Below are 20,161 nucleotides of genomic sequence, written 5' to 3' on the forward strand. Positions count from 1 at the left end.
CTCCCGCCTCCCCCCCTCAGCACCCCGCTCCTCGGCGCGGGACCCCCGCGCAACGCCCGCCGACACGTGACCCACCCCGTCTCCTCGATCACAAATCCCCCCTTCCCGTCCGTCCCCTCCCCTCCCTTCCCTTCCCTTCCCTTTCCCCGCGGGGGGCCGGAGCCACGTGGTCACGTGGCCGCGGAGTGATGTCACGCCTCCCACCACCGCCTCCCCCCCCCCATCCCGCCCTATCCGCGCGGAGCGGCCGAGTGTCCCGGGGCGCGCGGCGGCGCCGTTCCGCCTTTCGGCTCCTCTCGGCTTGGCTGGGCTCGGCTGGGCTCGGCTTCTCTCGGCTGCCGGCGGCGGGGACGGTGGTAGCGGAACGCGGTTCGCCACATGAGGTGAGCGCGGCTCGGCGTGAGGCACCGGTGGTGGCGGAGGGAGGTTGCGTGCACACATACACATACACACACGCACACACACACGCACACGGTGGCGGGCGCTGTGAATAGGGGCTTTGTGTGCGGTGACCACCTGCCCCCGCCTCCGCCGCCGACCGCGGGGGGCTGTAGCCGCCGGAGTCTGAGGGGAGAGACCCTCTGTGGGGCGCAACAGGACGAAACTTCTCCCTTCGCTTCCCCAGAGCCGCGTCTCCCCGGCTTGCGGAGCGCAGCCCGTGCGTGACTGTTGGTTTGTACTCACTTTGTTTATTGTTCTGCGGGGTCGCTTTGCCTCCCCGCGGGGGTGACAGCTGCCTCCGGCGGTGAGCAGTAGCACCTCGGTGCCCGTCGGCGGGTCTCCGGGGGTCCCTTCAGCCCCAAGCAGAGCCGCGGGGTCAGTGGGGGCTCGCCCCGTCCCTGACAGCGCGGGTCCGGCTGCGCCCCGGCGCCCAGCGCCGCCGCGTCAGTCCCGCTGCCCCTGCCCGTCCCGGGGGAGACCCTCGTGTCTCCTCGCTCCGGTAAGAAAGGTGTTCCCGGTTGTCCCGGTGCTGCGGTGGGGCGGTTTGTCTCCGGAGTTCTAGTGTGAGCCCGAGGGGGGCGGCCTGGCAGCGGATCTGCGCCGTCCCCTGGCAGCGGGGGCTTGAAACACCAAGATTTTCTGTAGCTGTTAAAGTAATGGAATAGCCTGCTGCCGCGTCAGTTTAACCAGGAACCTGAACTTCTAACTTCCAACAGAGCACGCTGAAGACTTTGCTTTCTCTCGCATGGCGCTTGGCAGCACAAGCCTTCTGCTGTTGCCACTTGTGACATTCTTAAGTTTCTCCCTGGTGAAAAGACTCGTTAAATATTGCTGTAACAGCACTGCAGGATCTTAACAAATTTTCCTGTTCGTTTCTATAGTGAGTGTGAGCATGCTTATTACAGAACTGATATAAACCACTTGCAAATCTAGTGCTACTTTGGTGGAAGGTATAGTTTCTATTTTCCTCTTTTATTGTTTTTCTTTTTTTCATTTGTCTCACTGAGCAGCAGGTTAGTGTGTGTTACTAAAAAAAAAAAATAATCAAATATCAAAAAAATACCCGTACATTATTTTAGAAAGGCCTTCTGATGTCCTAGATTAAATAGAAGTAAATAAATTAAGTAAATGTCTGTCAGTGACCTGCTTGGCTCTTGTCTCGGGACACTCATGGAAAGCTGTCAATGGGATTCTGTTTACTAATAGAAGAATTGCATAACAGCCATATGAACCAGAGTGAAAAAGTATTTGAGTAGAAGGAGGCTTGATATGAGCTCAGGGTTCTCTTGAGTTGAAGCCAAGCTCAGTGCCAAGAAGTCACTCTGCAGTAGCAGATACCCATCCTTCCAGTCTCTAAAAATACTGGCCCTGTGCTATTCTCTTCCCTCTTCCAAGAGTGCATCTGCTAGCAAAGCATAAAATGCTACCTCCTTCCCTCTGCCCCCCGAATGGAGAGATGGATAACATCAAGTGGAGAAGAGACTAGGTGGGAGGCTGCTCATCTCATGAAGCCATGTAAGCATTTCACAAGAGGGTCTGCTCACTTGCTTCATCTCTTTCTTTGTTTTTTCCCTTTTTTTGTATGTTCCCTACTATGTTTCTTTTCTTCCCCCCTCCCTCATAAGCAGTTTGTACCTCTTTTGGGAGAGAAGCAGTGCCTGGAGAAACATGAAAGCCAACTTATTGTGCGAGATGTTGACAATTTCTAAATCCTACTGCAATAATACCCTGGTCACATTCCTCTTGAGAGCTGATTGTGGGCTAGTTCTTTTTGCCCGGGGATAATGCTTGAAGTAACTACAGAGCAAAACCAAAAAACTCGAACTAGTCCAGTTGAAGCTTTAGTGGCTTGCTTAATGGCAATCCCAACTGTGGGAACATACCCGTCCATAACATCTTTTGGGGTTATAGATTTGAGAAACTGTCTCTCCTGCTGCGTGCATACTTCCTGCATGTCTGAGAAGCCTGTTCTCCTGCCTTATTCCTTAGAGTTGCTGTCTAGGTGCCTGTGAATGCACACAAGTGATAGCTCTGCATTTGAGGTACCTTGGGGCTTGTTTTCAGAGTTGTCAGTCATTACTGCTCCTTACATTTTGAGGGTCATCTAATAATACACTCTTAGGGTATAGAGGAAGTAGTGCAAGTAGCTGTAATTTAGGTAAATAGATTAGAGCTCATTGCTGTTAAACTGCCAGAGACAAATGTGAGTCTGGTGAAGCGTGAAGCAACTGAAGATCTCACTGGTACTTAGGACTAGCTACTGGTCCACGTACTTGCCCAGGACTGCTGGAGCCAGGAGTATGCAGCAGTGAAAGCAAGCATCCTTCCATTGTGTAGAAATCCAGAATAGGATGGCCAGTAGTGCCTGAAGGTGATGGTGTTAGTTGATGTGCTGAACTTTAGACCACCTCTGGAGGAGAGAATCTCCGGCCTAATGGTTGGTGCATTTGCCTTGGAAGTGTTAGTTCTTGACTCAAGTCCTTCCTCTGCAGGAAGATCTTGCATTTTAGCTGAATGCTGTAGTAACGTATTTCTAAAGCTGCCATAGTCTCCCTTCGTTTTTGCTGTTATTCAAAATACTGTAAAAGGATGCATGGGTTTTCTCACATAAATCTGTAGGAGGGGATGGGTAAAGTGGAGAGCCAAGTTTGTTCCATCATTACAATAGAAAAAGAATTTCCACACTGGTCTGTCTATGACTCTGTAACTTCAGTAGCTGAGGATGTTCCACTACTTTTCTCATAACTGTTAAGAGACAGGGAGCTGTTGTTAATTACTGCAGATGTCTGGATTCTCAAGGGCACTGGGACACCCTGAGATGTCTCTGGGGACTTTGACACTTGAGTGCTTTCTGAAGACTTTGTTTACAAGGTCCTGAGACATCAGCATGATGACTCTGAGGGAGATGTAGAGATTCATAGGTCTCTTATGGCTGGGAGAAGTCTTGTAAACACTAAATCTTCTCCAGTATTTGTATGGTGCCTAGGGCTGCTGCTGTTGAAAATAAGTTTCAACAACCTGAATAAAATCAGATTAAAAACTTGATTATCTTCAAGATCTAGGTGTTGATCTTGCTGATGTTCTACTAGTATTTATAGCATTGATAGTCTTCCAGGATAGAAAATACCTGAATTCCTGTAACATTTTTTTGATGTGTGGAAACAAACCCAACTCTTTCCATTTTTGGGTAATGTTTTAAGAAGGCACTGCATTTCATCAGCTAAAATACTTTCCCTACCCAAGAATTTGGAAGCTGAATAGGGGAGCTATCAGCACCATCTCTGAAGGTATTTCTAGACTACAGGAGTTTTCAGCAGGACACCCTTCCAAGACCTTTTCGAAAATATAAGTTTATGAGAGTGGGTCTTGCCAAGAGTCCTAGGTAAATTACGCTGATGTTCCCAACTTCCTAACTCCTGCCGTAATAGATGAGTTAGTTCTGCCTTCGGCTATTTCAGAACATTAATCCAGGAAGTCATGAATATGTCTCTTCATAGATTTAATGTTGCATCCATCCAGATTTTCATGTTTGCTGATTCTGAAGAGCATCTAGTTGAATGGTTGACACAGAACATTAGGAAGGGAGTAAGTGTAAGCAAGTACTAGCTGTTGTTAGCCATGTGGGTTTCTTATTAAAGATCTAGAATTTCACAAGTGGGACTCCGCATCATTTTTCTCTCTTTCTAGTTGTAGCTGGATACTTCAATTCCAGTCTATCCCTGCTGAATTAAGAACTGAACATTGGAAAGTCTTCAGGACTGCAGTGTATCTTATGTGTGATCAAACCAGAGAATATGGTCTCAAAATTGAGTTGCACACAAGGGGGGCCTTTTTGTTTCAGACATGGGAAAACTGAAAGCACAGAAAGACAGCAGTATGTCCCAGTTCATGCAGCAAGTCTTGTCTCTTGTTCTCCGCTCTTCAGTAAGCTGGATGTGTGTTGACAGACACTTCCAGACAAAAGAACTGGAGTAAGAACAGAGTAAAGTTGGATGCAATGAATGAATTAAAAATTTGCCTGGACTTTGCTTGAGCTAGAATTTTGCCTGGAGTGCTGTCTAATATGCCAAGCAAACAGTTCCGGGCAATATCACATTTTTGATTTTTCTTTTATCTTCTTCTGTAATTTACTGCATTGAAGGCCTTGTTGATGCAAGCTTTCTTCTAGCTGTCTAGAACTGAAAACACTGTTGAAGAAACTGCACATATCCCCACCTTGACAGTCTTGCCTGGGGTTTATGGACTGTACAACATCCACAGAGGCTGGTCCTGCTTAAGCTGAATCCATCAAAAATGGAGTTTAACATTTGCAAATCCTGAATATAAAAAAGAAATAGAAGAGTAGAGAGTTGATGCAAAGTGCTCTGAAGGGTGGAGTGATAGCTGTAAATTGGTGATGCAATATCCATGGAGCTCTAATTTTTGCGCTCAAAATGCTTAAATTTGTACAGTTCAGCACATCTTTGCCAGTGATTTGTGAACAGATAGTGGGATTGTGCTAAGTTACCCAAGGCCCTTGCTATCTCTAATGTCTGATTCTGTTTAGAGTTGGATTAACTGTATATAAATCACTCCCACTGTTGTGTAGTACTTGGGCTTCTCAGTGCATTTTTCAGTGTTTTTATTAGTAAGTAATAGTACAGTAACCAAGCCAAGAATTACTTGTCTTTATAGGTGACATTAAGTTTAAAAAAGTTATGTTCCATTTGACTTTTGCTATGATAGGAGGATGGGTTACTCAAGACGGAAAAACTGAGCTATGCTGATAAAGAGTGGGGAAATGTTCCCATTGCTTTTGGTCACATCATCAAAGAAGAGAAGCTTCTCTTCTTTGGCCTGAGAAATAGAGAAGAATATGCTCAGCTGGATAGAAATGAGAAGGTAGTTAGAGATGAAGTGTTGGGTGGATCTTTTTTAGGACAGCATGGGCTTGCTGCATTTGTGTGCAAGAAACTGAAGAGGCTGGGCAATGGCTAATGCCCAGGTGGTCCTGTGGCTTTGGCAGTGCTGAGACAAAGCTCAGGTTTGGGCATGTTCTTGATATTGTAGATCAGGGGAGCTCAGGCATGTGAAGTGTTTGAGAAGTTGGGTTCTGAAGGTGGGCAGTAGAAGAGATACTAGTGGTGTGGATATCTCTGCCTGCTCTGCAGTACTGGCTGCCACAGAGGCTTGTGCTTCTGGGTCAGAGCAGAGCTTGTGATTTAGAAAGTGATCATCCAGAGAATAAATGGTCATGTTGTGCTTTGGGAGGAGATGCTTCTCGAGCCCCTTATTTTCCCCTCTGAGTGTAGGTGTATTCATACAAAGGAGGTGTAAGAGTATGGTGGCAATGGTATTCTTCCAGACCCTTTTTCTTTTCTTGTTTTAATTTTATTCGTCTCCCCCAACTCCCCACCCCTTCGTTTTATTTTGCCATATCTTGTGTGCGGTCTCTAGTACCTTTCTGTAACCTCATAAGGTTAAAAAAAACTTTTGAAGTATTTTTGGGAGGGGAAGGGAGCTTAGTTGACAGTAGGAATTGTGCCTTGCTGCAGAAAGGCGCTGAGATGGAGGCTTCTCAAAGAGTGTAAGATTTTTGATTAATTGAATTCAGCACTTACCAGTAAAGGATCCCTGACACTGATATGAACAGTGTACATAGTGTATGGTTATACTGTAAAACCTGTAGTTTTACGTTGTAAAACTAAGACTGTTTTACTGTTGGATCGCTGGATCTTTGGCCATTCAAGGAGTTGATTGTACTCTGTTTGAAAAGCCTTGCTTGCTCTGATTTTAATGCAATTTAATGAAAGGAATAAATATGTCAATATTGTTGTTCACTGTAATAAAAAACAGTTTATTGTTGTTTATCTTATTATAAATCAGTGGGGAAGATTATCCTAATCTGTTTCCTACATTTAAACCTAAAGATTGCATTGTGTATTAAAACAGTTTCAGTGAATTTACTGAGGCTGAAGATTACCACCACTTCAATGTCTGTTGTTTTAACTACAGGTTGGTTTACCACCAATCTGAAGATGTTTTCTGTGGCTTGTATTGCTGAAAGCCACTTATTAATATTAAGCTGAAGGAAGATGAGATAGAGAACTAGGTACTTAATGGTTAAAAGCATGTGATCAGCTTTAGCTGTTGAGAATCGCTGGAGCTAAACACTTCTTTACTGCTAACTTGCTGTGGCTACAGAATGACAGTGCTTAGTATTTATTATCACGTTTGTTCTGAAAGCAGAGAAATGCCACTATTAGAGATTGCTTCTTGTTAATACCTGTGATTCATTGCAGAAATACTGTTTTGAAGTGACTTGGTGCTCCCTAGTGAATTTCTAGTAGTCATTTCCTATCTTGTAAAACAGGAGTGTATTAATAGTGTTTCCTTTATCCCCCCTCTGGCAAATGAACACTTGTCATAAAGCCCTGCTGAATCAGGATGCTGACCTCTTTTTGCATCAATTCCAATAATTACACCCTTTGAGAGGTGATTTCCTCCCTTAAACAGTGCCAAGAAAATGCAGCCCTCGCACTTCACGGGTTTTTATCTCTACAGCTGAAGAATTATGGGCATTATGGTGCACAAGCATAATCTTAATGTTCATGTTTAACTATCTCTTATGGAAAAAGTACAGATGTGACACACACTGAGCTTGGGAGTGCTGGTTTTGTGTGCTTGTGCATGCTTTTTTAATTATGCTTGAGGACTTGAGTTTCACATTCAAGGTTTAAAATGCACTTACGCAAGAGATGAAGTATCCTGTGGGAAAATAAATTGGCTTCTAATAGAAACACAGCTCACCTCCCTTCTTCCTTCCTCAAAGGGGGAAAAGTAGCATGTTAGGAGTGCTTGCAAAGCTTGTTAATTAGTCTCTATTACAGGTTCCTCATAGACGAGAGTCCAGCTTCAGAGCCGTTCTGTACATACACCTACAAGTTGTCATCTCTCCCATAGCCCTGTAGTTGAGCACTTTATCTGCCATGGGAGCTATAACAAATATTTCGTTCATGAGAGCCAAAAATGCTGAGGGAGTGGGAAGGGGAAAGACAGCCTATAGGAGACAATTCTTCGGCAGTCTGCATGTGAGGAAAGATTTGGTTTTGGTTCCCCATGCACAAGGTTTCTTTATGTTTTATTAACTGGTGTAATTAAACGGTTTATAAATTTTTTTTTTCCCTTTCTCTCTTTTTTTTTTTTTTTTTTTTTTTTTTTCCTGGCATGGTACATAAGGAAGGCCAGATGAGTGTAATGGTATTTGTCTTGTCTGTACCCTGGCATTTCTGGTCTTTGCAAAGCTTATCATCCTTGTTGTTGCTAGAGAATGATTTAGGAGATTATTTGGTTTTTGCTGAGATTCAGGCTCCTTTCCAGTGAAGGTTATAAGAGCTGTTGTGCAATTTAAACACTTTCTTCAAAGTTTGAGTAGGTGTAGCAGAAATCAAGTGATATGCTTCTCTGAGAGCAACCTAAAATAATTCCTTTGTTTTGATTGTTCAAAACTTGTCCTTTTAATTTTTGTTCCCATTTTACAAATACTCCATTCAACCCAGGAGAAAGCGAAGAAATTGTCATTTAAGCCAAGGAGTGAAAAAGCTTTTGCAATTTTTTTTCCTTTTCCTTGTGCATGCTAAGGAATTAAGCAAAACGCCGCAAGCCCATTCTTCTTGAGATGAAAAGCAAGACCTTTGAATGAAACCCCTCGTTCATACACCTGAAAGCAGTCAAGCATCTGATACGACTTCAGAATGACTGCTTAATTAGATTTAGAGTCATTTAATTAGACATAATGGTATTTTAACAGCCTACAGGATTACTCCATCCAGATTACACACTGGAGGTGTGTGCTCTGTGGGAAATGTATTTGTGTGAATACAGTGTATGGGATTTATGGAAGAAATGTACTTATGTTTGTCTTAAATGGCTCTCAGATAAATATGGGGTTGAACTAAATGACATATTTAGTTAGCACTAATTGCTGTTCCTGAATGTTACTTAGCATTGTGCTTTGTGGAAGCATTCATATATATTCTACTAAGAGTGTACTGCGTAGTTGCATTTTAAAATTCATAGTAGAGTGACCATGTAGAACATAGTAATGTCCCTTGTAATAACAATGTGCCTGCCTTTTATGGGACAACTGAATCTCACTTTACTTATCAAGCTGTTTCTAGGGAGCGATGTGAAACATCAGTGACCCTGCATAACCTATTTGAATTTATGCTCCAGTCCTCATTTCAGTTATTTATTTATCTGGCTAGACTTGTAATTTTTTTTTCTTCTTTTTTTCTAGGGTGGAGGGAGGAAGTTTATACAGCTGATCATCCTCTACTTTAAACTGTTCCTTTAGAAGGAATTTGTATAGCAGCTAAAACTTGCAAATAAGAGTGACTAGCTATTCCAGTGACCATACTCCAAAAGTAGAAATTTTAACATTGTTGTATAGATGCTTTTGCCCAGTCCAGATGTATGTTGCCCTCCCAAGAAGTTTTTCTGCTGTGCTCTAGCAAAAAGCACATTGCCATGCTACTTTAACGTGCTGTGCACCATTACTTTTGTCTTGAATAGGCGATATGTGTTATATTGAAGCTTTCTGTAAGGAACTCTGGCTAGGCACTGTGTGCCTCTTCCAGTGTGAGAGTTTGCAGCTTGTTTGTAATGTTAGTTGTATATATTTGTGCAACTGCTGCCTTTCTTCACTTGCAAAGGAAGAAGGTGGAACATGCCAAACTAAAAGAAGCTATGGCTCCCAAGAATACACATAGAGTTTCCTATGTGGAAAAGTATAAAACAATTCTTCCACTGAAAATCTCTGTTCTTTCTCAGATGGTTCTATCTGCTGTGTTGCATTGAACTGTCCCATATGTGTCATGCATGATTTAAGTACGATTTTGTATTTGCTTAATGGTTAGACTTGTACATACAATAGCAATGGTATTTCCGCTACCCAGCGCAACCCACAGTTGTAGGACAGCAAAGTTTTAATTAATGACTTTGCATACTTATTACTGCTTTTCCCACTTTACAAAATAGCTGCCCTGATGATAATGTTAAAATAGGCAGTGTGCAGAGAAAGCTGCTTCATGTATGAACATGTCAGTGATCTAATTATGTTGAGAGGTAGCTAGTATAGCATGGTACACACTTGAGTTTTTGGTAAAGATTTGCTCTATTCTGTAATCTGACTTAGGCTTGCTTTTAATTTTGGAGAAACAGGAAGTTTTCCTTAGCTATCTGTTAATCTTTTTTAGAGCTTGAGGGCTAAATCGGCAAAAGGTGATATAGGTATGCAAATTCAGTTCAGACTTGGCTGCCAGTGAACTGAGTGGTATCAAGTTGGAATCTTATTTTTCTTTCTTTTTTGTTTAGATATTGAAGAAGGATAAAAAGCTGCTCAAAGTTTTGGAAAGTTGAATGTGATCAGCATGAAGAGCTTAAAAGCAAAGTTCAGGAAGAGTGACGTAAGTATTTCTGCTCAGCTTGACTGCTGGTTTCCACGCTGGAAACAAGTTCTTCACTCCCACCTTGATAAGGTTGTAGATTAATGAATTACAGAGAAGAAACTTTTCCAAGCACAAAGGCAACAGTATGGAGTAGCTGTTTCTATTCAGAGAGCAATTATCGGTTATGCAAACTAATAGTATTTCACTACCTTGCTCCCTATAACTGAATTATGCACATGTATGGGGTCTGCAAACTTCTGTTAGATTGTGCTGGTGCCCAGATTTAAACTTTATTCCAGGCATAGGGTTAAGCTTAGTATGGACTTTACTACCTAATTATATATCTGTTTGAGCATAATACCATTCTTATCAGTGTGGTGCTTGGGCACTTAGTGAAATGTCTCCTCAGTCTGTGGCAGGGTTTCTTTGTTAGCAAGAATACAGGAACCAGCTGTGCAATTAGGGCAGCTGTGGCTTATCAATGCTAGTGCAACAGGAGAGGTGGATATGAGGCTTGAGGAGTGAGGATGTAAATATGGAGATCCTACAGGAGACCCTTCAGAACTACATTACATTGCACATCATATATTGCCTCTTGCTATAGTAGTATCAGTGGAGACCCAAGCTTCATCTTTGTATAGTAAGTATACTTCCCTTGGAGTAGCAGAGCTGCTGTAGTCCAGTCCTGTTCTTATCTTTCTTTTCCTACCATTACCCATTCCAGCTTTTTGTCGTGCACTCATGTCTAATGCTTATTTGATAGTGCAGTGAGCAATCAGTGAAAATAGGTGTCTTTGGTTAATTAGCTTTCCAGATTTTGTGTGGGGTTTGTAATGAGTCTCCATGATCTGTGAAAAATTTAATGTTCCCTTCTTCATCCTAAATTTGTGTGCTGCTTTGAAAAGAAGAGATGTATTGTTTGTTTTGGCCAGATTCACACAGGATCCTGGATTAGCCATGTTTGGTGAAGATGCTTTAGGTTTGAAAATGGAGCTTATTCAGATGTTTTGACATTCAGGAATAAAATTACACTTAGTAGTACAGGCTGTGCTTTCATGTATAGATGGTCTCATGGCACACCATTAGAGTGGGGTCTTCAGCTGGCTTGTAATGTACTTCAGTAGCTGTGAAGAAGGTAGAGAGATGCTGTTGAGGTGTAATCTGCAGATATTCTGGTTACTGCTTAGAAAAGTCTTCTGAGCTACAGGTTAGCATTTGGTGCAGCTGCTGTATTTGCTTCCTAGCAGCAGCAATCCTTCAGTTTAGCAAGAGACCTTTCTAAAAAGATTACCTCTATAAATGAGCTGAATATGTCAACCAACCTTCAGGAGCAGTGGGAAATGCTTTTACCTACTTAAGCAGTGTTTGGCTTTTGTTAGTCATCAGACTGAATCACCCATCAGCACAGTCTCTTGTGAGACTTCACAACAAATAAAAAATAATGTCACAAGTCTCTGGCGTCTCATTTAACCGAACATGCCATTTGGTTTAGAACTGCTAGCATTTTGTGGTCTAACATTGTTGCTCCTGTTGCAACGAGTAGCAGCAATTGCTATTTTGGGTTCACCTGCACTGGTAAAACTTTTTATAGGCATCTGCTTGAGTAATGAGAACGGTCCCTGGGCTAATATGTGAACACAGTTGGTGTTATGGAAGTTAGGTGTGCCTGTGTGTTAGGATAACTTCATTCACGCTTTTATGGTAGTTGGCTGGGCTGCTACTCTAGAGCAAAGGCTAAGTGACATGTGTGATGCAACTGGATCTTGCTGTAGCTAGTCCACCCACTGTTATAAATTGCACTAGTTCACTTATTCCTTACCTACTTATCCTTGATAACTCATGCCTCTCCCCAAAACCAAGTGGAGTCTGAAAGTAATTGCTGTTTTGATACTACTGCTGGTAACTACTGCTGTCTACTGGCTGGAGACAAAGTCGACCACAAAGGATTTTTCAGATACCTGAAATTTAGATATGCAGCATTAAAAGCACAGCAGTCTAAATCCGTGACAGTCTGGTTTCCTCAGTTTCGAATCCAAACCTTAAGGGCATAATTCAAAACAGCCAACAGGAACTGTTCCATACTTTGTGCACGATAAGCAAGGAAAATTATCCTTCAGTTTTCAGAAGCTGCCCTTAGCTATAGTTCATGAGGAGGAGGAAGAGGGGATGGTTTTAATTGGAATTAGTTGTATTTGTATCTAAATTTATAAGGCTTTTGGACTGGGGATAAGTGTAAAGTCAGCAGGGATAGAGGGCCTCTTTTTCTCATCCCACCTCAATTGTGTTTCTTTCTGGAGGAAACCTTTTATGTCTTATTTTTATAGAACTGAAAGTGTCTTGGGGAAAGGAACAGCACCTTTGTCTTTAAGCTCATTGGTAGCATAAAGAAATAGGAAGAAGTGAGGGTAGGAATAAGTCTTCAAGGTGTGCGTGAGGAACAGGAATTACACTAACACTTCTCCAGCAATAAGGCTGCTAACATAAAACTGTATGCCGGAATGTAGGAAACTTCACTGGTATATTAAAGCTGTCTAGGCTGTTCTGGAGTGGATGAATTAAAAGTGTGCACAACCGCTGTTATTCATGATTATGTCTCTGTGTCCCTGCTGTAAGGCTTTGCTTTGGTGCTGTAGCTACACCAGTCTTGCAGCTTGCAAAAGAGATGTCCCTGCTTCCTCTTCTTTCATCTCTGCCCTTCTGGTTTGGTGGGTATCTGATCCTGAAGTGTGCCCTTTAGGAACATAAAGTGATGGAAACTTAACTGCGTGGGGTTAGTTTTAGCTGATCAACTCTCTACTCTGTCTCACTGTAGAGTCAGCCTTGAGAGGAATGGTGAGAGGAGCAGCAGCTGTTGTTAGGCTAAGCTGCATTGTCAAATTGCACCCAGAGATCAGTGGCCTCAAGTACAGTGGTGGGTATGCCAGCCAAGTAGCTGCAGGAAGATTCAAGTAAATAAAGCTGCTAATTGTGATATTTAGCAGAATTGATATAGTCAAAAGCTGAGAGATGGGAGTGTGATTCTTCTTAGATGAAACAGTGACCCCTCACTTCATGCTTTTGCTGTTGAACTCACCTGATTCTCTCTGTGTGTGCAGGCAGCTCCACTGACTTTTTCCTTGACGCACTCGATCTCTGTAAAATCCTTCCTGGGAGTGACTGTTGCCATGTGAACATGTGTATTTGAGTGGAGGAATGAGATTTATCACTCTTGTCACAAATGAGTATTGTCAAAGCGTGATGTGTAGTTACAGGAGGATGCTTGTGGAATAGAAATCTGTGGACAGGATGCCTAGGAGCAAGTGCTGAGCCTGGAAGATAAATAGTGGATGTGCAGACTTCAAGAGTCTGTAGGCAGAACAACAGGAATTGCACTTAGGTCTTGACAGAGAAACTAGTCCTGAGAAGCTGTATTTTCTCCACTGTTTCCTCACCTCTTGTTCCTCATTATCAAACCCAAAACCTACTGTTAGTAACACCTAAAAGCTGACAACCTAAAAGGATGGCCATTTTAATTGTTGAAAAGACTATGCTACCTGTAACGCTTGGAAAAGTTGGTGTGGTAGTATCAGGAGCTCTCACTCAGAGCTTGAATTTGTTTATAGGCTTTGTAATTTATTCACACCTTAGAGAATGAATGCCTCTACCCAGTAAAACACAAGTTTTTCACTGTTTCTGCTTGGAAAAGCAGAGTTTGAAATAATCCAATTAAAAGAAAACCAGTGCTACTGATGTCTTACTAGGCCTCTTATTAATAATTGGAGATGGAATTGTTTTCTAAAGTAACTAGTCAGTTTGTGGCCTGACTTCAAAAGCATCTACAATCTTAAACAAACAGATGAGGGCAGAGTGGTTTTTCTATAGGAAGCCTGTCTAAACATGTTTTGTCTGCTTCTTAAATATGTCAAGATGCTCATTAACATTTTTAGGCACCTACACACATTTAAATACCTAGCTCTTTGATACTAAGATGTAGGAACAGAGGGAATCTGTTTAGGTAGACTTGTTTTTAACTATGTTGTTGGTTGCTGTAGAAAAGGCATGTTGTGTGAATGCTGTAATGGGTTGGGTTGTTTTCGTTCTCTGACATACATCTGTAGGCGAAACCTGAAAATTTTTAGGACCATTTTCTGTGAGTATTAAAGATCAGCTGAAAAACATGTCTTGCAATTTGACAACAGACCAATTTTCTTCTAATTGCTAGCCTGTTGACTGGACAATATGAAGCTTAGAATTGGGATTTGTTTCCAAATATCTTCAATGCTAAATAATTAAAATAGTGGAGTGTCTTTTAAAATTGAAAATTGACTGTGTAGTTCTTCAGAAAAAATAACTATTGTCAGAGGCAGAGCCAAGATGGGCTGGGATTTCCCAATGCTAATTGCCAGCTCCTAACTTCTGGTATTTCTGGAAATGCCTATTTGTTATATTGTCATGTGGGAGCTGAAAAGTTTGCAGTTCTTATGAAAATTCCTGCTTTTTAGCCTGTGGTCTAGTCATTGTTTGATAAATCTCAAAGTGATGAGGCAGTTAGGTATGTTGTAGTGTAAAATCTCAGTCTTAATCTAGACACTATGCTAATTAAGGCTTGGCACTTCTTTTTAATGCTCAGCATTCTAAGTAGTAGGCTCCCATTCGACAGTTTTTAAAGTATAAAAAGCTACGTGGGGGTCTGGAATGGAAAGATTGCTGGGATACATTCCATTGAAATTGCTGTGTTCCATGTGCTCTGGACTAAATGTGTGGGAGAACAAAACTTGGGTGGGGCAACTTCAAAAATAATAAAGCAGGATCTCTTTTAAACAGCCCTTAAATTCTTTTATACACTGAAAGCTACAATTAACCTAAAAAGAAGTATGGGACTGTTGAAAATTCCAGTATTTACTCTGTGTACATGTACTACTTTCTTTCAGGGTAATTATGGGAAAAAAGAATCCAAAACAAAACAAAAAACCAGTGCATATGCAGTGTTTAGTCTGCCTAAAAAGTTAAATAGCAATGTTGTCTGACCTCTTCACCCAGTTATTTAGAAAATTAACTATTGAAACTTGCTTTTATTTAGGTGTCCTGCTTTTATGGAGTGTTGAATTAAATCAGCCTGAAACACAGCATGATTGTAGCTTTCCCTCAGTTTACTGTGTTCTTCAGTAATAATTTTTGATTCCACTATACAATGTGTAGATTAAGACTTGATCTCTGGAATGTTCTCAACCCAACTCTTCTTGGGAAAGGAGGATTTATCCTTCTCTTCCTCTTGAAACAACTTTTATGGCCTTCCCTCCTTCCCTCCTTCCCTCCTTCCCTCCTTCCCTCCTTCCCTCCTTCCCTCCTTCCCTCCTTCCCTCCTTCCCTCCTTCCCTCCTTCCCTCCTTCCCTCCTTCCCTCCTTCCCTCCTTCCCTCCTTCCCTCCTTCCCGGGTTCTACCTTGCACCTCATTTTCTGTTCCAAAGCTATTTGGCTTCATGCCTTCAGTTTTGAACAGCATAAGGCTCTGCTTTAGTCAGCTAGCTCTCCCAGCCAAAGCTTAAATGCTTTGTGCAGAAAGAAGAAGAAACATGTTCTGAGTCTCTCTAGAAGGAAATGAGAGATCTGGTTACCTGGCATGTGGCAAAGGCCCAGGTACTCAATGACTTTTTTGTTTCCGTCTTCACCCACAAGAGCTCCAGCCACACTGCCCAAGCTGCAGAACACAAAGGCGGGGACTGGAAGAAGAACCTCCTGCTGCAGAAGATCTGGTAGAAGGAATCAGTCTTGAACCTGATCTTCTCCTACAGCAGGAGGTTCTTCATTCTCCCAGTCCCTGCCTTGTGGCTCTTGCCTGCTGGTCAGTTGTCTGTGAGTGGGGAAGTACATAGTGTCTAAGGCTAGATGACTTTGAGGTGTTCTAGAGACAACCTGCAACATCTCCAAATGGTTGGGACAGAAGGGGAAGGAAAGAGGTTAAATGACAACTGTGCTGTGTTGTTTGGAATTGTAGTAGATGAACCTGGGTTGGAATTGGCTTACTTTGAATAAACATAGTTATTTCCTAAAACAGGAATATAGTCTGGAGTATAGCAGAGAACATCTTGGTTGTGTTCCCAGCCAGTCTTTGTCAGTCTAATAAAATGTCATCATCAGTTATAAATCCATGATTTTTTTAGTACTAGTCCCATGTCTGTTGAGTGTGCCGTATTCATCAACAGATTGGGTTGATCATGGACAGTTGCAGTCCTAATCAGCCAGTCTTACAGTCTAGTTGTATAGTATATTCAACACTATTAAACACTGTTTTTGAAGTCAGAAGGTGCTTTGGGGATCACAAAATCAACTAGGTTGGAAAAGACCTTTAAGATCATCAAGTCCAACCGCTACTCCAGGACTGCCAAGTCCACCACTAAACCATGTCACTACAGGCCTCACCTGCATAGTTTGTCAGGACAACCTGCAGGGCTGACCTCACCCGCAGTTTGTCTGTCCTGTAGGCAGCACATTGTGTTCATCCAGGCTCTGCTTTCCACACCTGTGTTTGTCCCAGAACCACTGCCCTAAGGAAATGTTAGACAGCTGCTGCACTGCTTTCCTTTTGACTGCCACCTCCACCCATGCTTATGCCCCAGATTAGGTGAGGAATAGTATCTCCCATTATTATTAGCCCTACAGTCATAGTCTTACCAACACAGAATGACATAGGTCTAATGATTCTTCACTAAGTATAGGTTGGAAAAGTGTCTCTTTTTCCCAGGTGCTGCCTGCCCAGACCCGTCAGCTTTGTCATCCCAGACTTCTTGCTTGCTCACCCATCTAGAGCTGGAGGCAAGGTTGGAGGCTGTGCTAAAGGAAGCATTGATTAGTCACTGGTTGGCCACAAACACAGATCTGCCCTGCCAGCCAGAGTGGTGCCTGGCAAGCTGAACTCTGTGCATCTGTGTTCTGATCATGCGAAGATGGCAGGTTTGGCTATCCTCATGTGATCCCTCATTAAAAGGAACATATGTAAAACACTTGCAGAGATGAAGAGGAGCCCTCCCATTACAGAATTTTTTAAATGGGATTAAACCCTGTGGTGTTACAGGCAGCAGTATACAAAATTGTAGTAGATAAGTTGCAGGAGAACTACAATGTGAAGCTAGCCAGTTTGTTGACAGTTCATTACTTAATCAAATACCAAAGTTAAGCAGCATGAAGTGGGGGTGGGCAGGAAGAAGAAAGGCAAATTGGCATATACAAACTAGAAAAATTTACTATTTTTAAATATTTTGGTAACAAGAAAGGAATCTTTATTGTGTAGAAACATGTTTTTTATGTCCCTTTAAACAGAGCATAAAAGTTCAAAGGCCTGAGTTTAGAACAGTTGGAAAAAAGCAATTGTAATTTTTTCATTTATTTGTTTATCTTTAGTAAGATTTAAATGCAAAGTAAAATAAATTACAAATATTATAAATGAGCAGTCTGTGTGTGCTTACTGTGGTACACTATGTTCTCTCTTCCTTTCCAGGACTACTTGTGCCTAATCTGATTTAAAAAAAAATAAAAAAAAAAATTAAAAATAAATGTCTGTCCAGCTGTCAAAGTTGTCAGTTAAAACTCATGTAAAGGAGAGGATTTAATGAATGGTCCAGTCTTTGCATTTGAAGACTGTTGTCTTGTGTTTACTAAGAGAAAGAACAGTTTGCTGTGAACAGGTGCCATGGTATTATCTAAATAATGTAACATCCATACATTTTATTTTATTGCAGATTTTAGCCTTTTCATCCTATGCTTTTATTTTGGGAGCCTATGAATGATGCCTGCTGAGCAGACAGCAAATGTTAAGGAGTTAATGAAGCTGAAACAGATGTATTATTTGCCTTATTCCAGCAATGTTTTCTAGTCCTATTCTTCAGGTAAATGCCCAGCATTAGGAACATGTCAAGCCCTTTTCTGCTCCCTTGCTTGCCACACTTCGATCTCCTTGAGGTTCATGCTATGCATATTCTGAAGGTCTGTGAAGCTTCAGCGTAGAGGAGAAAGAGCGTATCAGTGGCCATTCTTCCCAGGAAACACAATGTGGTGTTCAGGGAAAGCTGTCAAAGGTCAAGTTACTGAAGCACTGAGTGGAGCAGGCAGATGGAAGGAATGAGGCTGAAGAGGCCTTTCTTAATTGTAGTTGTACAAGAGAGTAGTTCTATTCATTTTGACACAGTTGTGAGGAGGTGCTTTCGGTTGGCTGACAGCAGGTTTGTGGGCCAACATGAGGTTGATGGGTGATGTTCAGGCTTGACCACTTTGTGTTAGCTACAGTGATGAAGGGAGTGTTTGAAAACTGCAGGTCTGTGTAGAGAAAAACACTATGTTGGCATGAATAGAAGGCTGAAAGCTAACCAAGTTCTTTGCTAGTGAGAAGAAGCTCTAGTACGACAGTGCCTGTCTCACTGTTAGGACAGTTTTTATGCTATACCTCAGTGGTACAAGTGTTTTACAAACTGCTCAAGTTTTGTTAACAGATGATCTGACTCTAATGAACTTTTGAAATACTAGACTTTTAAATGTATCACTTCATTGGGAATTGATGCAAGGCTAATGCCTATAAATATAGTCATTCATACTTGACTGTAATTTGGTTGTGTAAATAGTCAAGACCTGACTTGCAAGGCTCTTAGCAGCCTGCTATAGTTGACCCTCCTCTGAGCAGGGGAGATGGACTAGACTGTTTTCCAAACCTGACCATTCTGTGATGCTGTGTAAAGATTAATAACACATCATGGAGGAAACTTGCAGTCACGTTGAAAGGTACAAAGCGCTCTTGATAAATTAGAGGTATCTTATTCTAGGCTCTTGGCTGTCTGAAAACCTGGAGGCTTACTCGCAGGGAAAGCTATGCTGTCCTTGCCCATATGCTAGTAGTATAGCTGCCTGGACTTGTGAGGTTATTCTGATGTGAAAAACTACTTAATGAGCTATTTTTGCTATTTCTAGACCTAAACTATCTACAAGTAGCTGCAGCCTTAAGCTTATAAAAATACTCTTAACTTTGTGTTGGCAGAAGTTGGTGTGGTCAAATGTCTTAACTACAGCTGCATGATGTCTTTGTCTCTTAGACTTGCAGCTTGTATTCACAGGTACTGTACCACAGTACTCTTTTTTTTGTTGTATTTTTTTCTTTTACATAGACTTCTTACTTTACTTTGAAGTATTTTGAGGTAAGATCCTCTATCAATGTTCTTCTGGTGTAATACCTAATATTAGTGCTATTTGGATTTTGAGAGGTCACATAGTACAACCAGCAAAACATAATCTGAAACTCAGTTTACTGCTCTTCAGCTGTCTGAGGTGTCTCATTCCCCAGATATGCTGCATATGAGTATCTCAGATGAAATATACAGATAACTGTCCAGAGCATTTGCATTGACTTGATGATGATGATAGAAGCAAAGGTGTTTTAATAACTTCGCAAGTAATGTGGTTACCAATGCATATGTATGTGTCTGACATACCTGCACCACTTTGTTCATGGCTGCATGCTTCTTTTCTTTCATCTTTGCTTCTTTGCTGTGTGTGGTGGAAACCTCTTAGGAATCTTGTAAACTTGGGTAACCTGTCTGCTTATCCAGAGACTGAAACAGTGCTCTTTGAAGTCAGAAGAAAGACTTAAGTCTGCTTGACTGAGCTTTGAATCAAGAACCAAAACCAAAATGGTGGTTCTGTGGAAGCATATGGTAAAGCTCCAGTGAGGCATGGAATTCACCTGAATTCAGCATAGAAATACATGCGGCTATTGAGTGTGCTCAGATTGGCAGGTTATTTAGTGGCTTTTTTTTTAGGGTCTAGAGTGTGTTGGAGTTTTGTTGTGTTTCCCCCCCGCCCCTTATTTTAGCTTGGGGGGGTGTGATTGCTTATGATATAACATGATCCTGTTCAATAGGAACAGTGGCAATCACTCAGGGGCCTTGCCCTTTTGCTGTGTATTTCAGCTGTCAAATTTATAAATGTACAGGGAAGCCTAGGTGAAATGCAACACTTGAGGTGTAAGTGAATTCTGCTACCTTTCAGGAAGTGTGAGCTTGTGGAGTGTTAATCACTGCACTGCTTGTGAGTGGTTTTATTGCACACTGCAGTTGCAGAAGGATTGCTGCATTTTGAAAATAGAGGAAGCTGTATCATGCACAAGAATCATTAGGGAATGTTATATGGTAGGTCAGCAAGGAGAAGCTAGTGCACTGTCAGATTCGTGTCTTCAATTGCTTTGCCTTTGTTGCTTCTTGTCTATATGCACAAAATGGAGAAAGACTGTGGTAATACAGCCAGATTTGAAATGAAAAGCTGTATACAGGCGT

The 20,161-nt window shown here is 41.9% G+C and overlaps 1 protein-coding gene across 1 annotated transcript in view; it reads left to right on the forward strand.

Annotated features, from left to right (window-relative positions):
* Positions 1-245: 245 nt before the first annotated feature.
* The window catches only part of RAI14 (retinoic acid induced 14), a 93,818-nt gene continuing 73,902 nt past the window's right edge, over positions 246-20,161 (forward strand). Inside the window, exons 1-2 of the mRNA XM_080636764.1 lie at positions 246-383; positions 9,796-9,887. Of these exons, the coding sequence (XP_080492890.1) occupies positions 9,852-9,887 (36 nt within the window). The 5' untranslated portion in view covers positions 246-383; positions 9,796-9,851. The remainder of the gene's footprint in view (positions 384-9,795; positions 9,888-20,161) is intronic.

Source organism: Psittacula echo, assembly GCF_963264785.1.
Source record: "Psittacula echo genome assembly, chromosome: Z".
NCBI lineage: Eukaryota > Metazoa > Chordata > Aves > Psittaciformes > Psittacidae > Psittacula > Psittacula echo.